At 32.9% G+C, this 26,533-nt stretch overlaps 1 protein-coding gene and 1 long non-coding RNA gene across 47 annotated transcripts in view; one reads left to right on the forward strand and one right to left on the reverse strand.

Moving 5' to 3' along the window:
* Positions 1-1,641: 1,641 nt before the first annotated feature.
* On the reverse strand, positions 1,642-26,353 carry LOC119638289. 2 transcript variants are annotated; one of them, XR_005247412.1, is made up of 3 exons: positions 26,107-26,353; positions 25,927-26,031; positions 1,642-1,997 (listed from the first exon to the last, which is right to left on the reverse strand). It is a non-coding gene; the product is annotated as an uncharacterized LOC119638289 (long non-coding RNA). The 2 variants fall into 2 exon arrangements; XR_005247411.1 differs by lacking the exon at positions 1,642-1,997 and adding an exon at positions 19,656-20,359.
* The window catches only part of LOC119638285 (microtubule-actin cross-linking factor 1), a 70,764-nt gene continuing 46,019 nt past the window's right edge, over positions 1,789-26,533 (forward strand). For 18 of the 45 annotated variants that reach the window (XM_038034971.1, XM_038034969.1, XM_038034984.1 and 15 more), the window contains exons 1-10: positions 8,342-8,780; positions 10,409-10,470; positions 12,537-12,554; positions 12,927-12,989; positions 15,039-15,128; positions 15,619-15,789; positions 24,097-24,376; positions 24,436-25,349; positions 25,415-25,783; positions 25,836-25,859. In XM_038034971.1, the coding sequence (XP_037890899.1) occupies positions 8,444-8,780; positions 10,409-10,470; positions 12,537-12,554; positions 12,927-12,989; positions 15,039-15,128; positions 15,619-15,789; positions 24,097-24,376; positions 24,436-25,349; positions 25,415-25,783; positions 25,836-25,859 (2,328 nt within the window). In that variant the 5' untranslated portion in view covers positions 8,342-8,443. Of the gene's footprint in view, positions 1,937-8,341; positions 8,781-10,408; positions 10,471-12,536; positions 12,555-12,926; positions 12,990-15,038; positions 15,129-15,618; positions 15,790-24,096; positions 24,377-24,435; positions 25,350-25,414; positions 25,784-25,835; positions 25,860-26,533 lie in introns of those variants that run through there. The other 27 variants (XM_038034974.1, XM_038035020.1, XM_038035019.1 and 24 more) reach the window with 11 other exon arrangements.

Genomic DNA, 26,533 nt, shown 5'->3' on the forward strand with positions numbered 1-26,533 from the left:
CTTAATATAACTTACTCAAAAGTTATTATTATGTTACCTTCCCTTTACCGCAAGAAAATTGTCGTAGACATTTATATATTTTCTAAACATTTGCTCTTAATTATTTATGTCCCTAATCCAATTTTTACTTTTCACTTTACATGCAAGATCTCTACTATTTAAGCGAGGCAAATAGTTGAGGGAAAATACATGACAAATTGTTTATTAGTGCAACTCCTCCGCTAAATACTTTGCCGCAAACATTTGGCTAACTTGCTTTTGCATCCTTATGTTTAGTCATAACATCGATGCTTTTCTGACATTACTTTTTTATTTCTTAAAAGTGTTACATCTGTATCTAATTTGTGGCTACGCATTAATACAGCTCTGAAGTTTAATTCTCCCGATGATTCGTGGAGATTATTTGTTATTGTGTAGTCCGTAAGTAAAATTGATTCTATAAGTCAGTGTTCCTAATAGTTAAGAGAAACGTGATTATATGTTTAGTACAAGTTTAACTAATCCCTTTTAAGAAGAAGCATAAAAAGCTTGTATGAATTAATCACTATCTTGCTGTTGTCTAATAAAATTTACTAAGTGAAATTTCTACACGAGATTCGTAATACATTAGAATCGAAGAGAGTAAATTCAAGCGGAAAAGTAACAAAATAAAAAAGAAAAAAAATATTCGGTAAACAAAATTAATAAAGGGATTTTTTTTGTTAATGTTATGTATGTATGATACATTATTAATTAAGATAAAATCTATATATGTCCGGGATGATTTCTACAGTGCTTAGTTTGCTGGTTAAAAATACATTTTATTGCTTTATGTTTAGGATTTATGGTTATATCTTAAGGTATATTTTGATGGAATTACTATTACAAATGGCGTAGAAAAAAGTAATGGGGAGGAAAAGGGAAATAAGAGTTTAGTTCATGGCAGGTTCACAATATATGTATTTGTACCTATATATGCGCATTTAACTTGTGGTTACTTGCTAATGTGTTTACATGTTTTCTGTAAAGCATGGAAAGAAACGAAGTGGTGCTATGATTTTGCATTCATTTATGCGTAGGCCCTTATATTTATTAAAGTAAAATATATCACTTTGTCAAATATTGTGAGAGCATATAGATGTACTCTTCGCGAAGTCTATATTAACTCATAACTCAAATATGCTCGGTACACATAATTTCTGTGTTCAAAGCAGCCAAGTTCTTTTAAACGTTAAAAGATGTATCTCAATTAAAAAATAATCGGTAGCATATAATAAATCCGAAATGGAACTATATATATTATTGTCGTCCATTATATAATTAGAATGTAAAGTGGAGAAAGCAATTAGAATTTTAATATATGCGATTTTTTCAATGATAATTGGCACGATTCAGTATAGTGTGCAAAAAAGATCTCAGTTAATACAGTCATACGCTCACAATTAAAAAGAAATAATAAGTGCGTGGTTTAGGTAATGGCTACATATGATTCGCCTCAGAGCGCACATAGACTGCTCATAACAGCACTTTTAACAGAAATTTTTCCTACAACTTCTAAAACGTAATAAAAGGTTTTATGTGCATTAAAAAAAACTCTTTTTATATTATATTATATTGTTAAATTTAATCACATTTGCTAAAAAAAAAAAATAAACATTTCAGCAAAAGGTACCATGTCACTTATTTCCCTTAATGCGTGCTAGTGGTTAATGCAGTTTTTCACGGTAACCTCCATACCCATTGTTTACACTGGCAGAAGAAGATATTTACCTTTTAACCGCGCCTACCAACTGGGGAAACTTAAAACGTGTGAATAGTGGTAGGCGAATGTACGCATCGACCAAGACTGCAGCTGACATCATTATGGATCGTGAAAGCCTAAGTGAATGGGCGAAAGATAAGCCGTTAAGTATACTGCAGCTAGATCCAGCAGATCGGGCTGTGCTGCGTATTGCGGGTAGGTTTAAATTATCTTGTGTTAGTTGAAATTTAAATTGTTGTATTCAATTCGAAGGATACTTGACGAGAAAATGCATATATTAGAGTATTTAGTATTGATTACAAAAATATTTACCTTAATTAATGAAATATGAAAATAGAAAAGTTCTCTATTAATCATGGGCATGTTCATTTGTCAATAGGTGGCCCCGACAAATATGTTTTAGATTTTAGATTTAACATTTATAAACCCGTTAGTTAACGAATCTGCCTGCTGTTACTGGCACAGCCATGGGTACGAAATAGCGATATAAAGTTCTTGACTGTAATGCTACGCTGTCACAAATTGAGATGGTAAAGCAATATTTCGCACTAATATTCGTAGTTGATGACAAGAGAAGAGGTTTGGAAATGCCAAAAAAATGTTAACATCGAAACTGCAGAAAATACTGATTCAAAGTATAAAATATTCATTACCCAAAGCTATAATCTCTACACAAAAATAGTGTTGTTCCCTTCAATAACGAAGCATGCTATAACTTTTTTATAGTAGGTAGTAGTTAAAACGAATGAGATTTCGTAGCAGAATAAGCCAAGTTTGTAAAAGTTGAAGTGTGAACGAAGAGAAAAATTCAAATTATGTTATCAAAAATATTTAAAAGAAAAACAATCATGCATATACTGCTAATCAGATAAAAGATAATAAAAAAAGGAGTAAGTTTACTGTGCGTCCAAATTAGAAAATGGTGATTGTAGTTATGTTTAGTTATGTACTTCTCATTTCATCAGAAATCTTGTGCTTTTAAATTCGAATCGAAATCAAGGTTCCTGGTGGATCATACGACAAACCTGATTCAAACTTAGCAAAGTTGCCTTTCATAAGAATCCTCGTGTGCCAAGATCTTCAGAAATTAATTTAAGTTGCGCAGCGTAAATTTAGGTTTCTAATCATTTTTACCAACTTTACCATAAAATTCCAAAAGTTAGACTTTGTTGCTACACGAGGGCTTAGTTTTCATAAGAATGTTTTACTTCTAAATATGGAGCTTTTTATGTAACGTTCGTAAAACGATTCTGTACAGTTAAGCTGAACGCAGATATACGAGCAGACGTCAAATTAGGCATGAATATATTGATTTCAAAAATGATCGTGATTGGACAGGTGTAACGAAAGATGAACTTATATCAAGTCTCTCTATGTGTTGCATACATCCACTAAAATTCCCCATATTTATCCCACACAGTAGATATTTTTTTATAAAAACTTGCAACATTTGTATGTAAAACCGTACAAATCGAAAACAATTAAAAATCAATAATTTTTTGTAGTCATTTGTCAAGCATAATATAAAACCTGAAAGTAAGAGTTTAATTATAAAAAAAAAAAAAATCAGCTCAAGTAAAACTAAAGTCTTAAGCCCCAGCATCTAAGGCTATCAGCTGTATTGAAAACTCTGCAGCAGTTGAGATTTGATCCTACGAAAAACTGGCAGAAAAATGAGTATTCGTTCCTTTTTTTTAACGCCCCAATCAGCATATCAAATGCTACTTGAATTGGAATTAAAGATTACTAGAACTAATTGCCGAGGATGTTAATTTTAGTTTTTTGATCGATTTTTTTTTCGGAAAGCTTAAAGTAGTTGTACACCATTACAGTAAGTGGGACAGTATATAAAGTTGAGGACTGTAAAAATCTGACATAAAAGTAATTACAATCCTGGTGTTCTATTGTACGACTGTTATGATTTATGCTCGTTTGAGGCATACTGGCATGCACTGAGAACATGATCATAAAGTTTTGTGAATTCTTGTTAACGAATTTCGGATCCCAAAGCACATGCTCGTTGAGAACACGAAGGTTCGCGTTCTGAGCTCCCTCCCATATCAAGATTCCCATGATTATGCTGTAATCTATTAGAAATTAGCTACTTTTGAAAATCTATCAAATAAGGCAAAATGCGTAAGGCCTAAAAGAATGGTTTCCAGAAAATAGAACCTGAAGAATAAGAGCAAAAATTTATATTTGATGGCCAAAGTAGCAACCTGATTACACAAAGAGCAAAACACAAAGTTTGCTTACAAAGAAAATCAGTAATGTGAGAAGCATTAAAAAAAATTCATGCTTTCAATACATTTTTTAGTTACACAAAAAAATTGCATTACCAAACAGTAACAATCAATAAACAAAATTTATATTTCCGTTATATAGAAAGTTAGAACAAATTACTAAAACTCGTATTTATATTGATTGTGTAAAAAAATAGAATTAGAAGAAAAGAAATCTCTTTCTCATATCAAATTTCATAAAAAATATAAATTTTAATTACATAGGAAATCAAAAAGACTTTCTTCCAGTCTCGCTTGCAACGTTTCGAACCAAAAATCGACAGTTTTAACTGATAGCTGAGGTCCTGGCATACGTCGTCCAAATAAAGCAAATAAGGGAATTCTAAAAATATGTAGATAACACCATATGCAATGTGAAATTTGTTTAAAAAATTATCTGGAACTTTTTGCATTATATGTTTCAACTTTTGCATATTGTTTAGAAAGTACTATCATGCACACTTTGCTTATGCATAACAATAGAAGAAAATCAATAAATATTCATAGCGTATTCATTATGACGAATTGGTTGGGTTGCGTCATTTAAAGTAAATTTTTTTATGATGATGTCGTTAGAATATCTTTATATTGAGTAAATGTGAAATTCCAACATATTTTATAACACTTACTCCACCGATAATTTATCTATACCTACTTTTGCTACAAGGTGGCCGAATGACTTCCTTTGATAAAAATATACTATATAATATTTTCCAAGGAAAAGTTCAACATGTGCAAATTGGTATAATTTGAAGAGAACACACTTTTTTCAGAATTTGCAACGTGGGTATTTACCCGATTGAGAACATATAAAAACAAGGAAAAAAAATTAACTCTAGTGCCCTGCAGAGTTATAGACATTTTGTTGCAATATCACTCAAGAAAAAAGAAAAAAAAAGTTATATATTATGGTTACAATATTCTGCGTTGAACGTGTTGTCAAGCCGAAATTTTTAATTGGTACTTTCCCAGGCTTGGGTTCAGAATTTGCACAAAAGTTCCTAGTACCCCGAGAATTTAGCTTATAAAGTTTAAGCTTGAATTTTGAAAAAATTATATTGCTTAGTGCTTGTTATAATAGTGGTTACACGATCCTCTGTAGTAATAACACATGTTTCACTGCAACCGAACTATGGCTTCAAGCAGAAAATATTTTTTAGGAAGTTCCAACAAGTATTAATAAAATATATTTCAAAACCCGAGAAATTGCGATTTCCAATTTACTTTAAATTATCTGCACCCGACGTTTAAGAAGCCTACGGCTACTTTTAAATCTGCTGCCGTGATATTCATAGTAGATTTACGAAACGTAAATCAGAAAAAGATGCTTTGTGGGATCACCATATTGTCGCAATGTCGCAAATTTTTCACATTTTTGTTTGTATATTGAAAAAACATATACGTTGTTTTTCTCGAAATTTAACAGATTCTGGAAAAATTCATAAGATTTTTAGAAAACTTAATTCTTATCCACACTAGCGTATATGCCAGCTGCGAGGCTTAGGTACTGAGGTTTCATAATCTAAAATAGATATCACCAAATCAGTATGAATATTTTTTAACTCTTCCCCTTTCTAGATTTCTCTTTTTTTCCATTAGTCTTTGGAGAGTCAAGTTATTGCTTTGTGTTTCATTCGCTCAATTATTATCTTTTTAAGGTTTTGTGTACCACCTACCACCTAACCGTCAAATTCATTAACTAGTCTTCCTACACGCGTTGTATGCGTAGCCTTGTATTTGACGATAGCTTGTGTTGGTGTTTTGAGGTTTTTTTAGTTATTTAGTTAAGAGAATATATGCTTGAATAAAAAGTCAAATGGAATGCGAGTTCAGTTCAATATCAAGTGCGATACTAAACGGTTTTCTTATTTCGCTGACTAGTGGAAAGATACTTTAAAGAAATTTTTGTGCTGCACATTATTTAACAAACTTACTGCTTTTATTCGGTATTTATTTATAAGGCTACTATGCATGCGTATATATGTGAATGTGTGTTGGTTGTCATAGCCTTCTGTTGGTGCAACTCTTTTTAATTAAATAAAATGGCAGCATTTAAAAGCAAATGACAATGAATGTAACGAAACAACTATTTCGTTAGGGATAAAAGAAAAAAATTATTTTTTGATAATATGTATTTAAAACATGCTTTTAACAATGCATAGAAAAATTATAACACTCATTTTGTTCCCCGTACGATTATTTAAAAAAGCCAATAAAGAAATATTTGTGGTTTAGCTGTTACTCCGAGAGACAAGCGAGTAGATTTGCTTAGCTAGTTATGTGATGACAGCACCGCAATGTCGATTTTGTTTTGTTTGTTTGTTTGTTTTTTTGTTTAAGAGAGAGAAAAAAAGTCCGAAGACATTTTCGGGTTATTCCGAAGCTTATTTGTCATCTGTACGTCGATATTCGCTTTCTTAAACAGATCTTTTAGTATCTGATTTTTTAAATAAAATAGAAAAACATGAATGAACCGAAAAACAGCTGATAAAGGAAGTTATACTATAATACTCTTTGCAAAAGTCATACGTGTGTATTGTAAATTATAAATTATTCCGCAAATCTTTATCATTGCAATAGTTTTCTTAATATTATAACAAAAAATTTATGAATAAATCGATGCTTTTTGATCTGGAATGGGTTAGGAATTTCGTTCAAATTTACAAAACAGAAAAGTAGACACAGTGTAAATTTATCAAAGTGCACGTTGAGCAAAGTATTGTGCAACGCATGAAACGTCGTATATAGAAATTATGCAATGAATTTTATATATAGTAACGTCTATTCACTACAATGTATTAAAATTTTGAACCTTTGCTCGTTGACAGTGTACACGTATAAACCCTCTGCAATGTTTTAAAAAGATATGTACGGCCCTTAACGAGAACGTATGCTGAGGACAACGAAAGTGAAAGTTAAATGTAATATCTGAATTCGTACCGTTGCAAGAATTGATTTGAAGTTTACATTTTTGTGCTCTTTTAAGCGCATTTTGAAAAATTTTTATGTCCTTTGTGAAAAATATTCATGGGTTGCTTGCCGTGCCCTTCCTTTCTTATATATACGAGCGAAGAAATACTTTGGATTATAAAGATTGAATTGAATCGTTTTTAATTTTTATTGATTAAAATATTTATTTCTACAGTTGCGAAAAATAAATACGTAAATAAATAAAGGATCTTTGGTATTCACTACATTTGGCTGAACTAGTAACACAACAGATATTGCAAATGGTATGACCCAGCTCATAGATCCAGTGTACGGTTTTTATATCTTTCAGGTGGTAATTTCGGTTTCTATAATCAGTACCAAAAGTACATACGTTAATAAGCCAAACTACCTTGTTCGGTCGTCGAAAGCCAGAAAGTGATTGATTGTCAAAAGCGACCATTCTTCAGCAATAATAATTAACATAAACAATTAAAACACGGTAAAACTTGCCATGTAGGTGTCAAAGTAACTATCACTGGCTACGTCCTCTTCGCAATTAAAATAATGTTAAGCAATTAGTTACTTTGAATAAAGGCTTTTTACACAAAAATCCTGAGCTCTTAATGAAAACGGTAGTGCGTGCTCAATTTTGTAACTTCATGATTTCTAAAAAATGGTGAGCTAGATAGGCTGCCTATCTTCAGACTGATAAATAATTCGCTTATACGGTTTACAATTGTGCGAACGCATCCATGCAAAAATATATGTCGCCTATTCGGATAAGCTCTCATTATGCATAATTTCCCATTCAAAGCTTCATTTGAACAATTGTTAACTACATGCATGCGATGCATACACACATACCACCATATTTTTGTTTAAGCAATCGATATGCTCGTGAAAACTATTTTGACTCAAATTTGTAAGTAGGGCTACTCAAAATAATTGAAATTGGGACTGGCAGTTCGCCATTTAGTTTAGAACGTTCACTAACTTCCCGTAATTGTTCGGCTATTACGTGTTTTGCTCTTGTAGATATACATCTACTACATCTTGACTGAAAAGATACTAAAATATATAAAACCACGTTTACCCTAAAGTTGCCTTCCTATTGTCACATGCGCGTTTCAATTACTTTTCGACAACACGAAAGTCCCGGACAGTGTTTTCATTAAAAGTTGCACGAGTGGCAAACAATAATCTATTTTTAGAATATATCATTCAAAGTAAACTGAACGAACAACAAATGTGCCATCATAGTATTAAATGGAAAATATTTTCAAAATATATTGTTTGTTATAAAAAAAAAGCAAACCCTTAGTGGCAAAAAGTTTATTGAAAAAGTGTCAAAAAATATAATTTTGCTATTTAAAAATGAGTAAAAGTCACTAAACTAGAAAACAAAAAAGAAAACAAATAACAGGGCAACTTGTTAATAAACTATTAAAAAGAAAAATTACCCAACTCATACCTTACTATCGATCGCAACATGACTTCACATGCTTATTACAAAGATCGATTGGGCTTTGATCCAAATGAAGGACAATATGAGTCTTTAAATACAATACGGAAAGATAAAAACAGGCATTATCATTACCAACAACCACAGCATCGTCGCCAGCAACAGCATTCAACCACAACCTCTCCTGCTCGTATTTCCATTTTACCAGGCGTCACTTCACTTGATCAATATGTCGATACTTGCCCCGCTAAAAAGGCCAAGTCGTCGCCAGCTGTTCCTCATGGCGGTTACGAAGATGCGTTGACTCAATTCAAAGGTACCATGTCAATATGGGAATATTTTGTAGAAAATTTGGATAATATATGTAAGTCAAGTTACCGGTATTTCGAAGAAAAAGGCCATTTCCAAACTTTTTCCGTTCCTTCCGTCCACTACTTTTTTACTTTGCATATAAATTACGTTCACGTAACTCAAAAACTAAAGCGAAGCAACGCATGCAGAAAATGCTATATTTAATTTTCAAATTTCATAATTCACTAACGTTGCCTGTTATCTCTTTATTGTGTGCTGATTATTATGCCAAGCTTCTTTTGTGTAATTAAATCCTCTTTATTTCATTAACTGTTTTATTTTATTGCAGATTGATTAGACTTCTTATTTTCGAGTTTATTGTAATTATATACGATTTTGATTCTGATTTTCGGTCGAACACTAATAAAAATGGATAAACATAGGCATTAATCCTGCCTAAACTTTCTAAAGTTTATAAAAATTGTTCTTAAATTGAGACATACAAAGTTATTATATCTTGAAAAAAAAACGGGAAACATTTTTTTTATTTGCCTTCTCTGTGGGAAGTTTCTTATTCCGAAAGCAACGTTGGTGCTTTCAATGCCTGACCGTGTATTTTAAATCATACCCTAATGGTATTTTCTTATGTTCATAAATGGTAAAAATGAACACACCAAATTTGCTTCAAGCTAAAGTTGGCTTACAAACTTGCTAAAAATCTTCTAAATTTAATTTATGCCGAGAATACTAAACGGTGAAATTAAAAAAAAATTGAGAATATGTTAAATGTTTCCTTTATCATGTTTCCTAAAATATTAATTTAACAAGTAAACCCGCAAGCAGCGTACAGATAATCACCCAAGGAAAAATTCAATTTGGCCGTATTTGATTGAGATTTGCCTTAATTCCTTTTGATTAAACAAAACAGGTTTGAGTGTAGCTGTAAAAAATAGTTTTCGCAGCACAATTAAAAAGTTTTTTTTTATGCGTTGAACACGGACCGTATAAACGCACGAAAAAAGACGGCACAAAGTGTCGTCAGCAGAAGTTATATATGAATCAACTTCCTCATTCCAAGAACGCCCCAAAAAACAGGTATTAAAAGTGATTGAGAAAATTGGCATGAGTTGAATGGCTTGGGGACTATAACAAACAAATAATTTGCCAAAAATTTGGTGGGCCTACGTCATAACTTTAATTTTTTAGCTTTTCGAAGTATACATATTTCCAATATTACAGCCTATGGACAATATGACTTATTTCTGTGCAAAGTCATGTACAAAATTATTTAAAGCTCATGTTTTGAAATTCTATTTATTTTCCAATATTCAACGAAAGCAGAAATCCATTTATCTATACACGTGCAATTTAATTTATAAAAATCTTAACAATCACGATTTAGACATATTTGCAATATTGCGGTGAATAAAATTTAACTTACAGTTTAAAATTTGTGCCTACATTTTAAAATGTATAAATCAAAGTTACCTAAATATACCTTCAAGAAATAGTCCCGATCGGAACATTGGCATCTGTAAATAATGAATAGTAGAATGAATTTAACTTAGGTAGGCATACTAGTTTTTTCTTGAAGCAAACGTAGTATCGTTAGTTGTTTTTTGTTTGTTGCTAAGAGCATTTGCATATTAAAAGTTCTATACTTATACGCAATTTAACTATCTTACTTTTTTTATTCTCTAGACGAGCGAGATGCGATTCAGAAGAAGACTTTTACAAAGTGGGTTAATAAACATCTTAAAAAGGTATGTATAGTTGAGAAAAAGTAGAAAGTGGCTAGGTAGAATATTTGAGATCATCAGTTCACATACTAATTTCCCGAAAAATATTATTTGTGTTTAAAAAACAATCTGAAGCCTACATTATGAAGTGATAGTAGAATGTGAGAACTGAAAGCCAGAAAAAAACATATAACTATCTTATTATTAGAATAAATTAAATAAGTTTATGACGTTTTCCGCGAAATCGAATTCTCTCATATTTTAAAAGAACTTTATTAGCCTAAAAAATACCAGTTTGATCGATAATCTTTCACCTTTTTTCCTTGTAAAACCATTATACTGCCACAATATTGGTATGATTTTCACACAATGGCATCATAAATTTAGTATTAAAAGAATTCTGCAACGAGTGATATTGCCATGTATACCATGTACATGAATACATGAAACGTCCCCGATAAGCTCTCAATTTTTTCCCAGTCACCAAAGTTGTGCTTGGACTGAGATAGTCTGGAAGCAACACGACACCCTTTTTATTGATGAATTTTGGACGCGTTATTTCAACTGTGGGTACTAATGCTGTCAGTTAGTTCCTGGCGGAACAGAATGAAATTAATCATCTGACAATCAGTAGTCCATGATGCACGCTATTGTCTATTTTAGCGTCCAATTTCAATCTCTTTACAAATAATTCCATACATAAAAATAGCTAAGCATATATTTAAGCATTAAAAAATAAATTAATTTTGAAAAATGTTAAAAAATGGTAATAGCGCAATCAGAAGTTATCTGGATTTAAAAAACCCAGACATTTATTCTAAACGTAACTACAGACAAGCCCTACAGAAACGCAGGGATTCTTCTAAAGTTTTTGATTTTTGTACGTGGTTAGCGAATATTTAAACGGAAAGTCTCCATTTTTGGCAAAAAAAAAGCTCGTATTTCTTAGCAAATAACGTACGGTTTATAAAAAAGCGAACGAGCATTTTAGAAATTTTAAGTAATCATGTTTTGAGAAAATGCATTTAGAGTTTCACGTACCAGTGTATAGCCATACAAAAAAAATCATTTTGCGAAAAATGTACATTTGGACATAAAACGTGTTTAGAGTGCTAGAAATTAATTATAATTTTTAAATATGTGGGAGAATTTGTAGCCAAAGTCAAATAATCAAATCATTTTCGAATAACTTTTAAAACCCTTGCATTGTATAGGCGTTAAACTCTGAGCCAACGTCATTATATTTTCCCATCTGCTTTTGGAATTAGACATTTCAAAAGGCTGTAGGAAAACGCGCCAGATTTTAGTTTCAAACGTCAAATACGATTTTTCTTTTTAATATGACGCATAACCCAGGGTATACCCACCTAAACGTGTGGAAAAGAAATGAGGAAAGAGATGCGGAGTGGTAGTAGCCTAGGTCCAATTGTTAAGTGTTATTTATGCCCTCGGCGATTAAGATGGGAGCATATGCAAATTCTATGTAAGTACATGCTTTTCACATCTTTTGGGTGTAAAACACACTTAAAAAAAGTTTTTTAAGAATGCAATTAGTCAAATTTTTTCAATTTTGAAATCACTCAAAGAATACGTGAGAAAATTTTTATCGTTTTATTTGTTGCAGGATCCGAGTAATAAGCAAAAATTCAACTTTAGGCTAAACGAAGGCTTTGTTTTTGCGTGCCGGAAGAATGTTGGAAGCTTGAGAGATCCTATAAAATCTTCGGCAGTATCCAATTTAGAATATATCTAGACATGTCCGTCTGTCGACCCAAGTAATGTCCGTAGCAAGCATTCTTCCATTCGCAAAGATAAAGATATCGGCTACAAATTTTACGAAACGTTAAAAGCGCTCGCAGATAAGTGCGTGTAAAAAATGGACAAAATAAGTCGGTCGGTAGAAAGATTTCGGTGTTACCAATGGAAAAAGGCAACAATTTATTTAAACAGTCAGCTAACATTCACTTTTCATTACGCATGTGTAAAAGCCAGGCTTATACTAACATTTTTTTCTATTATATTTCATTTAATTACTGTAAATTTTCGCTATTCTAATACACGTTTACCCGTTTACTCCTAATTTTAAGCAGCATTGGAAATATGCGAAGGTATTTAGACACAACTAGATAAATAAGTTCACTGCTACTGTATGAATAAGTTGCTGACAAACAATGAACAGTTACTTATTTTACCTACACACTTTTTTGTACGAAAGTGTCTATACTTTTAAGGAACAAAAAGTTAAAATATATTCGTCTGTGGCTTTCAAAAAAGCAAGATTCTTAATCGGCGTTCTTTTGGAAATATAATTTCGTTGCAAAACGCAATCGTATTGAAGCGCGCTTTGCTTTGAGCGAATTTTTTGTATCTGTTTGTCCGTTCGTTTCTGCGATTTGCACACTTTTTTACTACGAACCCCATTAACTGAAAGACACATACGTTAAATGTATATTTTGTAAATTTGTACAATTAAATTTCAGACTTATACAATGTTACATGTTTGTGTTATTACAAACGACGGTCCCTGTTGCCCACCATATCCAGTAAGTTGGCTGACTTTTATTTAATTTTTCTTTGTAATTTTGCTTTTCTTAAGTATTTTATTTATATTTCTACTTATTTGAAAGAACTCATAAGCTTACAGTGCTCGAAAATATCAGAATAGTCGAAAAAAACATTTAATCGTCTTTTACGTAAAATTGACTTTTTTCGGTGCTCAGTTATATACACGAGTGAACGTGGATTTCTGTTACAAATTAATGCCCCTAAGTTTAATGTTTCAAATAAGTTTTTTTTTTTTTTACTACTTCGATGTACATTAATTCGCTGTCACCGTTGTTAATTACATAGATGTAATTAACCGTGCAAATTTTATAACCAAAAACATCATGATAATTAAATGAGCAGAAATTCCATAGCCCATCATCATCAGCGCTTACCAAAACTAACAAGAATTTTTTCCATCAATTGACCTAATACTGACTCTGTGCGCTTCGCGAACCTATTAGCTGCTTCTTACTTAGCTTCAGGTGCAGTTGGACCTCATAACTTTCCGTTTATAAAACCTCCAGAGACGTCAACAAAGACATTTTTAATTTGTGCCAATTTAATCCTTTTCAACCCTCTATCTAATCGGATGATTTTCAATATTTATCATTATCATTTTAAATATTTGTAAAATTGCAAACAACAAGCAGACGGTTTAATTAAGACATGTATTAAGTGTACGCGGATATTAAAATTATTATAATTTTTTTGTTTTTGTCGGAAAGCATATTAAAGAAATGTATTGTTTTCGAAGTATTGTCCGTCGCTAGCCTGCACTTCTTGGCAAACTATCAATTTCATGCAGGAACAGCAAAAGACTTTTTTCCTAAATTTACGTAAGGACGCATCTTCTGGTATCATTATGGGAATGGGGACACTGCTCCGAAAGACAGTAAGGCATCAATTGAAATAAGTTTTAATGGTTTCTGTTGAATGCAGCACAGCCGTGATTGCATAGCACATTCGAGTTCAGTGCTGCATATGATGAGCATTGCGCCTCTCATAACTGACCCATTTGCATCAGTTTCTGGCGGAGTAGTTCCTAATGCATCGAACCACTCAAGTATATCAAACGGAAACGACCTCGATAGATATTGCATCGTGCGCATTTTTATCTTCCGCCTCGATTGAATAGCAATGCCTTGCGATTTAAACAGAAGTTTAATTGTACTGCGTTTCGTCGTTTTTGATATACAACTCGAACTATTCCCAGTTCAAAAAACTATATTGTCGACACTTCAGTCAAATAACTTAGATTGTGGCTTAAAATATAAGCATACAACCTTCACATGGAGGGACCACAACTTTATCCAATACGAAACAGTGGTAATTACGTCCTTAAACATTTATTGGAAAAGTCAGTTTATAGTTGCATGCCAGTCAAGAATGCGTGAGGCTTCCGATGTATATCAATGAAGGATATGACTGAATTTAGTTAAGCAATGTCTATGCACCTCATGAAAATCATTAACCCAACTCGGAAACGATTCTGCTATATATAGACATTGGTGTACACATATGTATATACAGTTGCGTTTGGTTACACAGACATCATATATACATTATGCTTCCATAAAAAAATTGCAGTTAAAAAAAATAACTCTGCTTTCTATTTAATTCAAATCTTACAAAAATTTTGGGGCACCCTTTTTACATAAATATATAAATATATATATATATATGTGTGTGCGTACGCTGCACATGTACATACGTATAGCTTATATTTTGCGCAGCTGTGAACTTAAATTTAATTTTTTAATAATTTATTTGTAATTGCTGGTGTTTTCAAATTAATTCGTCAAAGCTTTCCTTTGCGCGTGACGCAAAATTGCACGTTTCTGTTTTGTCAACGTTCACATTGAAGCTTTGCTTCGCCAGACAAGAATGCAGGATTATGAAATATTTTCTAATTTTTTTTTAAAAGCATTATTACCTTATGATTGGATTGTATATATTTTAATTTCCTTATTTTATATCGTTTCAAACATATTTTGAAAACTTATTGTAACAAATTTTTCTGTACATTTTTGGAAAATTGTAAATAGGCCAACAGACGAGTGGAAGATTTGTTCGAAGATTTGCGTGATGGACACAATTTGCTTTCATTGCTGGAGGTACTCTCTGGTGAACACTTGGTACGTATTATCTGATTTTTTATCTAACTCTTTCGATCATCAAATCTAAAATTTTAAAAATATTTTAGAGTCCAATTATTTTGTCCTACTTTGATTGGATTACTGAAAACTAATTATTACTCAGGAAAAGCAAAGGATTCAACGAAAAATAATTTAAAAAAAGGGACCCAATCATTGTCTGTTTTCCTATTTAAAGTCGTCTTCGCACGCTACTTTTAAATTCTGCTCATAAGTATACCATGGGAACAATATTATTAAAATTCTGCTTGAGAGTCGAAATGATCCCAAGAGACGTAAAAATTAAAATTGTTTAAAAACAGAATAGCCTAGAGAGTACTTAAACATAAATTATAGGTTCTAGCTTCTGCATCAACGTTTTTGTTTTTCATATTGCGTGTCCTTAGTTTTTTTTATATATCTGTTAAGATTTTAAGCCAATAAAAGATTGACCAACCATAACTAAAACACTTTATTTTAATGTTTATTCAAGCCTCGAGAAAAGGGGAAAATGCGTTTCCACATGTTGCAAAACGCTCAGATGGCGCTCGACTTTTTGCGTTACAAAAAAATAAAACTGGTTAACATCCGAGCTGAAGATATTGTTGATGGGAACCCAAAGTTGACTCTGGGTTTAATATGGACAATTATTCTTCATTTCCAGGTGAGTACTGCAAAACAGGTTTACATATAAAAGAGAGTAAGTTGCTGCAATATCTAAAAAATGCATTTGCAGACTAGTTCACTTTTTGTACATCTTAGGGATTACTAAATGGTTTAAAAGTAACGAGCTCAAATGCACGATTATCAAATATGTATTCAAATTTGCCTTGTTCTTTGCATTCGTTTTCAAATTATGTTTCCAGCGAAGAGAGACTTCTCAAACTCCCAAGTTTATTGCCGACTTAGATTTTAGATTAACGGAACTACTTCGCACCAAAATGAAAATTGATCGCTAATAGTCTGCAAATTCAATTTAAAATAAGTAAAGACAGTGTAATCCGACATAGCCGACTATTAAATACCTTACACTCTTTCGTCTCGTATAATTCTTCAATTATTTTTGCGATAAGATACCAAAAGCTATACACTTTTCCCAGTTAAAAGCATAATTTTCATCTGAGCCCTTTTAAAGAAGAGAACATAAAGTGTGAAATGATGTGGTCCATATTTAGCAAAATTAATCTTCTTGTCAATAATCTTATAATTAGACTTTGTTCCCATTTTTGTATCACAAAATCTTAAAAATTAAACTTTTTGTCATATAAATGCTTACTTTTTGTAGCAAAGATTATATAGGAGACCCGTTGTCTCCAAATCGTTCAAATCAATTTATTATGCTACTATACTTTTATTCACTGACTTTTGCAAAGACATTTTGAAATTTGCAATTTTTTGTCATACAACTTTTAAGATAAGAATTTATATGGTAAGTGGTTGTAAAAATAGTCATGTCAGCATCCCAAATTTCGTTAAAAAACCTCAAAAATTGCGACCTATAAGTGGAACACAGAAATCACTCTAAATCGATCGGTACAATTAAAGTTGTGTCTGCCTAAAGCTCTTGCATAACATTCCCTGTAGCTTAAATACATAGAAACAATTTACATTTAAAAAGGCTTTCCAATTTGTCGAAAATACATATTTTTACAATTTGTTTCGACGGTTGGCTTTTTAAGATTCGCTTCGTGGCAAATATGTTTTTGTTAATCGTTCTTCGCTGATTTTTGTAGAAATAAAAGTAATTACCATCACATATCCATTTGCCTGACCAATCGTTATTCTAGGTAAGAGAAGATAATTCCGACTGAACATGAAAGTAAAACTTTTTATTTTCAAACACACGGTTGTATCACCTACGTTTACTTGTTTTTCAATCAAATCATGTTGTTTTTCATATATCTCTGCTGTTATTTGATTCCGTGCTTGGTTTGATTTAACTGGTTTATTAATATTTGGAGTGTGTATGGGTTAGGTTGCTTGTCAAACAAGTATAGCAAGTAGGCGGCAGCTGCGACTGATTATTATAAACAATGTCTGTTGACACACATAACTAAAAAGAAACGGCAAACACCTACACAGCCTTAAAAAACTTACTTTAAAAATTTGTTTATATTGCATCATCCACTGTTTTATATAAATCCATACAGAGGCATTGAACAAAGTAAACATTTAGCGCTCATTTTTATACATATAAATGTATGCGTAGGAAAAAATGGCCATTTATAAATTAGTAATCGTTTGTCCAATAATCTATATAAAGCATTGCTCATAAAGTTTCAGTTTTTATGAAAGCCGACTAGTGAACCTAGTGAAGGGAAATCGCTAATTTCAACCGACTTTCGATAGTTAACTAAGCTATCGCGGGGGGGTTAACTTGACCAACTTATATCCAATTTATTCCAACGTAGATTGGAAATAAATTAAAATTCTATTAATTATAAATGCATCATTAAAGCGATCTGAATGATTTCGCTGGTGATTTGTAATGTCAGTGCAACAGTTTTCCGAAAATATCTTTAATCTGTGTTATTTTATTCCATATTACTAGGACACCCCTATATTACTTAGTCCATATTACTCAGTCGACCCCACTTATTAATTTTCAATTCTCAATCTACCAAGGAATCTTTGTATAAAAATTTCGGCTTCCTGTCTTCTTCGGCCGTCTTTCTGCGACTGTGGCCATTCCACAAAGATAATGTTGATAGTGTTGATCCAGTTTGATAAAGGTAGTTAGTTATACGCAAAACGCTCGTAGCTCTAGTGTTAAATTTATTTGAAAGGATGAGACATAGAATTGTATTATCGATCATTTGTCGCTGCAACAACTTTAGTTGGAAATAGGGTTCATCCCGTTTAATGGGTTAAACGGGTTGTGAAGTCTAAGCTTACATAATATAAGATTTTTCATGAAGAGTCTTCAGGTGTAGAACATGATTTGCTGTAAACCAACGAATTCATATAACCTCACAAGAACCTGACATCCGCACGGAAGCCATTCGATATCAAAATGTCTTTACATTATTGCGTAATAAGCCGATTCGCAACGCCGATATACAAAAGATAATTTCGAAACGATGTTCAGGCCTGTATTTTTCGATGGTAAATTGTACTGAACAATGCCAATACAGACAGAACGGTATTTTTTGGATGTTTGCTATTTCTAATCATTCCGCATGCACTTTAAACGCATCCACGCAAAATGAAATCCACAGGTAACACTGATTGTTACGAAAATCACTTGCTAATATAAGTTTTGATAATATAATTAATTGCGCAAGAAAAATACGTACTTTTATAGAATCCGAAATTTTCAAAGGTGTTAGCAAGGTAATAAGAGACAATAAAGGATTGCAATGCTTTGCCTGATTTAATTATAAAATAAAAGTGGATCAACTCTTGAATGCATATTGATGCAAATCTGCATCGTATGTTTAAAACCTGATAAAAACCTTTATGTAGCAACCTTTACATAATTTTTTTAATTTTACCAAAACTATTTTATAGTTTTTGAATGCAACTGAAAAATGTAATCTTTTTGTGATATAAAAATATATCAATATGCAAAGTCGGGTTTATGTAAGTTCACTAATGCTAAAGTTATTTTGCGAAACGTTTATTTATTACCTTAATATTTTTAACTGCTTATTTATTACATAATAATGATCCAAAGTTCTATTACATACATTTATTGCTATTTTCATATTTTTTAAAGTAATTGTTGTGTTAATAATTATATAATTACAATTTGGGTGGATAATTTTAGGTCTAATTAATTACGAGCTGACGTTTTCATATATATATATATATATATATATATTACATCTATAGAATAACGTCTTCCGAGAGATCATTTAAATCGCGATCCCTTGCACAAGATAAGACTTGTAACAGATCACCTAAATGAAGCATTTTCATCTATTTTAATAGACCAACTTCTCTCAATAGACGAACAAATGTGCTTAAAAAAATAGGTCGTTTCTTAAAAGAATTTTTGCCAAATAAGGGACACAAGTGGGGCTACAAAATATTTGTTTTATGTAGTCTCATATTGTTTCGATATGTGCTCGGGAAAAGAACACAAAAGATATAAACTAGCACATGACCAAGATTTGGGAAACACCTATAATGTTGTCCTACGATTAGCCAAAGTAATACCAAGAAAGAGGAATCATGTAGTGTTTTCGATAATTTTTACATACCACTGCAACTTGCATACTATTTAACGAAACAATGGATCCATTATGTCGGAACTATGCAACAGACTAGATTGCTTAATTGTATACTAGCGGACAAGCAAGATCTAATAAAGACGACAATTCCTACGGCACCTTATGGGGAAAGAATATTTTACCGTAATAGTGCCGACTTTTCAGGGACGGTGCGTAGAGACAACAGCATTGTTACTTTGTATGTTGAGTGTAATGTTGTGAAATGTTGAAGCAATGTAATTTGCAAATAAGTTCCTGTTAAACTTGCTAACCATTTTTTGCAAACAGTCTTCTAATTTTGTAAATTGTGTTTTTAATAAACGTGATAAAAGAACACAAATGCCCTGCAATCTAAACGATCCCAAACAAATTTGATTTCCTTATATTTGGAGCGCTAGGCTCTCAGTTACGTTTGTAACAACGATAACAGAAACAAGACTAACTTTGTTTTTCAGTTACCATATGGAAAGTTATTTTATTTATTTTCCTATAATAATGCAAATTTTTGCTTAATAATACCTGTTGTGAAGTGCACCTGCTGCTATCCTAAGTAGAAGAAACCAGACGATGTTTGTTGCGAGTGTGATAATGTCACTTATTACAAGTGTGCAGATAGGCAAGTAGGTAGTGGTACGCAATTTGATTATCTCATTTGTTTGTTAAAAGGTTTACGGTGGTTATCTAAGGAATGTCGTCAGAGAGAGGTGGAATCCCACAAGCCTTCCAAACTTACGCAAAGTGCGATCTTGAAGTTACGCAAACATCTGAAGAAGCTGACCGACAAATTTAACGATGTTGAAGATATTTTTAACAATAGTGCTGCACCTTGTCTACCTAAGGTTGTCATTATTGACTAGGAGCCATTACGCGATCCTCATGGTGGTCCGTGGTATCACCTGTAATTTCGTCCCATCATTCGCATTATCAATCTCAATCGGCGACGTCAGGATCGCCACCGACCATGTTATATCTGGTGATGATCCAGACGAGTTCAGCAGAATTCTTAACGAAAAGAACATGCTATTTAAGAAATTTAAAAAAGTCCTCAGTTAATTTTTGTCATTAAACTTGTGCTAAAAATATCTATTTCGTAGTTAATAAAAGGCGTTATAGCGATTATATGCATAAAATGCGTGCCAATTTTAAAGGAAATCCTAAAGATTCGTTGAATCGAAGCGTAAAACACAATTGCTTCCAACATATATGCGTTATGGTACCAGGGAGTCATCTGAACCTCTACCAACAGCTAATATGTTTGCCATTTTTTTTCAAAAAGACGTATTCAGATCACGTGTATGAGGGTCGTGTTTATCCATGTAAAACTAAATCATTTGCCATCTTTCATCCGTTTGTTCTTAACGAACAAGAAGCCTTTATTGCCCTGCAAACTGCTATTCTATTTTGCATTCTTTTTAATTCCGCTACTGTTCGCTGTAAGCCGCTTGCAAAGCTCTTTGGTTTCCACCGCTATATTTCTCAAACTATAGAAAACGACCTATTTAGCACCCCTTCATAAAAATTGTAAGCGACAATGCATTATGCATAATTGGGTCGCTTGTTATTCATCGTTTAATCGGTTCTGCTGACTCAGTGGTTTCCTCATTCCAACATGGATTTTCTTGCGGAAAATCTACGGTTACTAATCTATTAAGACGTTCTCGTTATATTTCTTTGTTTTTTTCCTAATGTAATCAAAGTGACACAGACTTTTGTGAGGCATTTGATAGACTTAATCATGACTTCTTTTTTTGAAGCTGTCAAAAATCTGATTTCCTGATTTTTTTAGTCAAATCCTTTGCGTCGTACTTATCTAATCGCACTCAAAGAGTAGTGTATAAATTTGTCCAGTCCAAAACAATAGATGTTTCTTCTGATATGCCGTAAGGCTGGGGTTTAGGGGTCTTGCTATCTATTTTATTTATCGACGATCTTCCTGGTGTCATTCAGTACAGTAACATGTCACTGTTCTCAGACGATGTTAAACTATTCCCCTCTATTCGAAGTGTAACGGACGTAGAAATTGCTACTTGACCAGCTTCAAATTATGAATCGATTTAAACATGTCCTCCTGTTCGTCTGTGTAATGTTTGTTGTAAACATTTTTCTGTTCGCAAAAATGAAACTAACGGCTTCAAGCTTGGCAGAAACATTGCAAGTTCGCGCAGGCAGGTCGGTTTTGAAAATGAGCCGATTCGGTCGAAGGATTTGCCAACAGTGCCACGTAAACGGAGAACACCTCTGTTTTTCAAAAGGAATAAAAAATTGGTTTATTGGTCATTACTCAGAAACTATAAGAGATAAATATACAAAAATTTGAACGCATATTTTATGAGCGGTGCTGTAGTTTCCGTACAAATATGAAAACAGTTAGCCACGCCTGCCCAATATTATAGTCTATCAAAATTAAATTTTTTTCGAATACTTTCATAAGGCGCAGAAAAAAGGTTCAAAAACCCCATAAAAAAGCAAATGTTTGGCCAGTTTCAAACTTGGAATGCGTCTAAACCCGTCCGTCTGCCCATCCGTTGGTCTGTCCAACTATGTAGTACAGTCTACAAATTTGACAAGGAATTTCGAAATGGGCTAAACTTTTCAACGGACCTGCCTACGTCTATGCGACAAAAGGTTTTATTATGTAGATAAGAAAAATTAGCATTGCCCACTTCATATTATAGAACACGAATATTTAGTTTTTTTTCTCTTTTTGTCTTGTTAAGATAACCGTGATGGGTATAAAAGACTTGGTCACGACCGAATATAATTTATTTGCTTTTTTTTGCTTTGTTTTTTTGCTTTGGAAAGATAATACTAACTTCATAGTTGGACATGAAGTATAGAGGATACGCTTTCCGTTACAATTCTTTGCTTTCAACACTAAGAATGTATTTGAGGTAACTGTTTTCATTTTAATATTAATTTATAATATTAATTATTGGTTAGAAGCGGAGAAAACTCATGTTTTTAGTCGCACTACACACTGTCTGCTTACATAGATTCTAAAACTACCGCCAACACCAATGTCTAATTCATTCGAACGGAAAAGAAGGATTTTTGTTACAGCTATGAAAATTAGTGGTGTGCTAACTTCTTGCATATCATTTGAAACATGCGAATATAGTTATCGAATGCTCCACAACGTGACTTGTCTTTTAATAAGTTTTTTTCCTTGTCACTTACTCGCCATATTTTCACGTTTCGAAGCGTTGCAACAATTTCCGCAATTTATGAAACGGATGTGTGTTATGTAATATACATATCTTTTATGACAAGTGCTCGCAGTTCGCCACAAACCAAACACATCCTCAGTATTTGTTTTGCTTTACAATTGAACAGTGTCTTGTTTTATTGCTTTTGTTGGGAGAATTTCTGCTTTTGCCGTTCTGTTGGCAGTGAATTATCTATTATAATCTACTTGAATTAATATACATATATATATTTAAAGTCCACATAAGTTTACGGTAATCGCTTTCGTCGGCTTACATCCGACTACATCAAAACGTTGTTGGTGGAAGTGATCGTCGTTAGTCATCGTTGAGCTGTCGTTAATTTTAAATAAATTAAATTAAAAATAATAAGTCGCAATATTGTGCTGTACTCTTAACATATGTACGTGTTTTCTTCTGCTTTTGAAAAATCTCGGTTCTGTAGAATATTAAATTATTTTGTGTGTATTATTGTAAATGCTGACGTCAGACTGATCACTTTACGTTTATATTACTAAACCGGTTTATATTATTCTCCTTCCTACATATACGCTCATTTAGTTATAGGTTTTTGAAAAAGAGTTTTTACAAGACTTCTCTCGTGGATTCCTTTTGTCTTGAGAAGATCGCAAGAATGGATCTTGCATATGGAATTTACTTTGTTTAAAGCATCAAGAAAATGAAATTAAGAGTGTTTTTTATTACATTTATATTATATTGGTCTCCGTTTGCCTTCGTTTAGCACCGTAGCCTTTTAATTTTTAATTTTCGTATGAAAAATCATATTTTTCCCTATTTATTTGTTTATTAGAAGTTTTTGTTACGAAATAAGAAAATAAAGTGGAGAATATTGTTTTAAGATAGGTCTTTATAAACTTAATTGTATTTATATATTTTAGAACCGAATGCAAAGAGATATTTTAGAAGAAACAAATTCGCAGAAAAGCTTAGCAAAATATCGAGAGTAAGCAGTCTTATTCATAATGAATCGTAACCAAAAAATTTCTAATGACTTTCTTGCCGAAGCAGTTCCGCCAATTGCTACTAACATTGAGGGAATTAGGGATGGGAATATGTCAAAGCCTTTGAGAGCAAAAGCAACTGAATTCATTAATCCGACTTCAGCGGTTGAAAATGAACTAATTCCGAAAAACTATGTACGTTTACGCACCAACAAAGATATTATTACACCTAAGCCACGAGGTTGTCAACAACTGACAAGAACTAAACTCATTTCTGCAGAGATATTAGGTTCTAGTTAGCATAACTACAAATATTATACGAAAAGTAACCAAATCGGGCCGCGCTGAAGAACAACGTTCAAGTCTTGAGAATATATTAGGGTTTACTAAAAGCTCACATGCTAGACTTCAAAGCAAAGGGCATTTTGTGTTTGCTCCATGCTTGCAGTCAACATTTTCCCGAACCAAGAAGGTATTCTTGATAAGATAGAATTTTTGATTTATTAAAAAAATTTCATTTATAAATAAAAGCTTTTTAATTCAATCTAAAATTGTCTGACTTTTTGTCTTGTTTATTTTCCAATTGAACCAGATATCCGATATTGTAGTTGGAAAGGAGGACAATGTTTCAGCACGGGAGGCACTTCTTTCTTGGGCACGTCGCTCTACTTCTCGATATCCCGGTGTTCGGGTGAATGACTTCACAACATCATGGCGAGATGGTTTAGCATTTTCAGCTCTTGTTCACCGTAATCGACCAGATTTGCTTGATTGGCGAAAAGCAAGAACTATTCGCCCAAGTGAACGTCTGGAAAATGCGTTTTATATTGCCGAGAAAGAATATGGTGTCACTCGGCTGTTAGATCCGGAAGGTTATTCAATAAAGAACGTTTGATAAATTAATAAAAGTAAACCAAATGTTTTCTTGCAGACGTTGATACGAATGAACCAGATGAGAAGTCTTTGATCACATATATATCTTCGTTGTACGATGTATTTCCCGAACCTCCATCAATTCATCCTTTATTTGACGTGGAATCTCAACGTCGAGTTCAAGAATATCGCGACCTTGCACGACAATATATTTACTGGTGTCGTGAAAAAAGCGCCTACTTGCAAGAACGCACTTTTCCGTCAAATCTTATTGAATTGAAACGTTTGCTTAACGACCTTCATCACTTTCGCAGCGAAGAGGTCAGCGCCCGCAAACGAGAAAAACTAAAGCTCGTTCAAATCTACAAGGAGCTCGAGCGTTACTTTGAGAGCATCGGCGAGATCGACGTAGCACCCGAACTCCGTCCTGATGCAATCGAAAAAGCATGGTATCGCATGCAAACTGCTTTACAGGATCGTGAAATAATTTTGCAGCAAGAAATAGAACGTTTGGAACGCTTGCAACGACTGGCTGAAAAAGTTCAACGAGAAATCAAGCATATTGAAGTAAAATTAACTGATATAGAAACACATATTTCTGAGGAGACTGTACGTATCGACAGACTTCACCCCGTAGACGCCAAAAACATTGTAGAGTCGTTTGAGCTCGAACTACGTCACATGGAAGAGCCCATTCAAAATATGAATCAAGACTGCCATTTGTTAAGCGAAGGGCACTACAATACTGTCGAAGATTTACATAAAAAAGTAAACAAAGTGCATCAAAGATGGGCGCAGTTGCGTGCGACCTTGCACACAAATCTTGTACAGAAATTATCGGGTCTTAAATATCCCATCCATGAAACCACACTAACACGCCAAACACGCATGGTAGTTGAGTCGCGTCAAATCGAAACGAACCAACACTTCAGGAATCTGCAAGAACATATTGAATGGTGCCAAACCAAACTTGTTAGTCACAGTTATTTTATCCAGAAAAAGAGGTTTTTTTATTTATATTCAATTTTTTCTTGCAGAAACAATTACTAGCAGCGGATTTTGGATCTGATTTGGGGTCTGTAAAAGAAGAATTGGACCGTCAGCAGTATGAGCACAAGATCATTGATCAATTTCACGTGAAAATTCTCAATGATGAACGGCATCAGAACAAATTTATAAATGACGAATTGCATTTGTATCAACAACGCTTAAATCAACTGCAGAAAGTCTACGCTGAGCTCTTAAGCACGTCTACCAAAAGACTTTCCGATTTGGATTCACTGCAACACTTTCTAATTCAAGCTTCTGCCGAACTACAATGGCTAAACGAAAAGGAACAAATCGAAATCAGCAGAGATTGGGCTGATAAAAATTTGGATTTATCTTCAGTTCACAGATATTACGAGGTAAGTAGATAGTCATATGTGGAAAGACTTGTAACAAATTTGTAATTGCAAGCTTACGTTTGGTAATGGAGATGAGGTGAGAAAAAAGTAACATAAGAAAGAAAGAAAGAAAGATTCCTTACAACATATATATTTACACTTACGTATGTGTATGACTTAGGTTGTACACAATATATATGAATTAAAGATATAATGCAAAACGCGGCTAACAGCTTTAAAAGGTTAATTGCTCTCGAATCCTCAAGTACCTGAAAAAGAATACAATCAAAGGAAATTTGTTCTAGACATTTTAAGCGTCGTATCTAGCGTATTGGATTACTTACTTGTTTATGAACTTATTAAGTATGGAAAAAACTTCTTGGCACTTTTTTTTACTACGATTCAAACATCTTTTAGAGCTTTGTACTCCTGATATTTAATAATAAGTAAAAACATTATAGTCAGCCATGGGCGACATTTAAATACCCGCCACCACTTTGCCTAATGTAATCTTATTCGAAACTCCTCACACTTTTTAACATAAACACTTCTCAAAATACAGCGCTGTATGGGGAGTTGTCAAGAAGGTTTGCGATCTGAAACATTTTGGACTTAGATGCTAGTGCTTTAAGAAAGTGCAAAAGAAAGAATTTTTATAGCATTTTATTATGACACATAAATTTGCTGTCGTTTGTCGTTTGTAGGTCACTTCTTAGGGCCTCTTCCTATATAATTGTTTCTAAAAAAGTAAGCCTTTACATTGTTTTAGAA

Source organism: Glossina fuscipes, unplaced genomic scaffold (genome assembly GCF_014805625.2).
Source record: "Glossina fuscipes isolate IAEA_lab_2018 unplaced genomic scaffold, Yale_Gfus_2 87, whole genome shotgun sequence".
In the NCBI taxonomy this organism is placed as follows: Eukaryota; Metazoa; Arthropoda; class Insecta; order Diptera; family Glossinidae; genus Glossina; species Glossina fuscipes.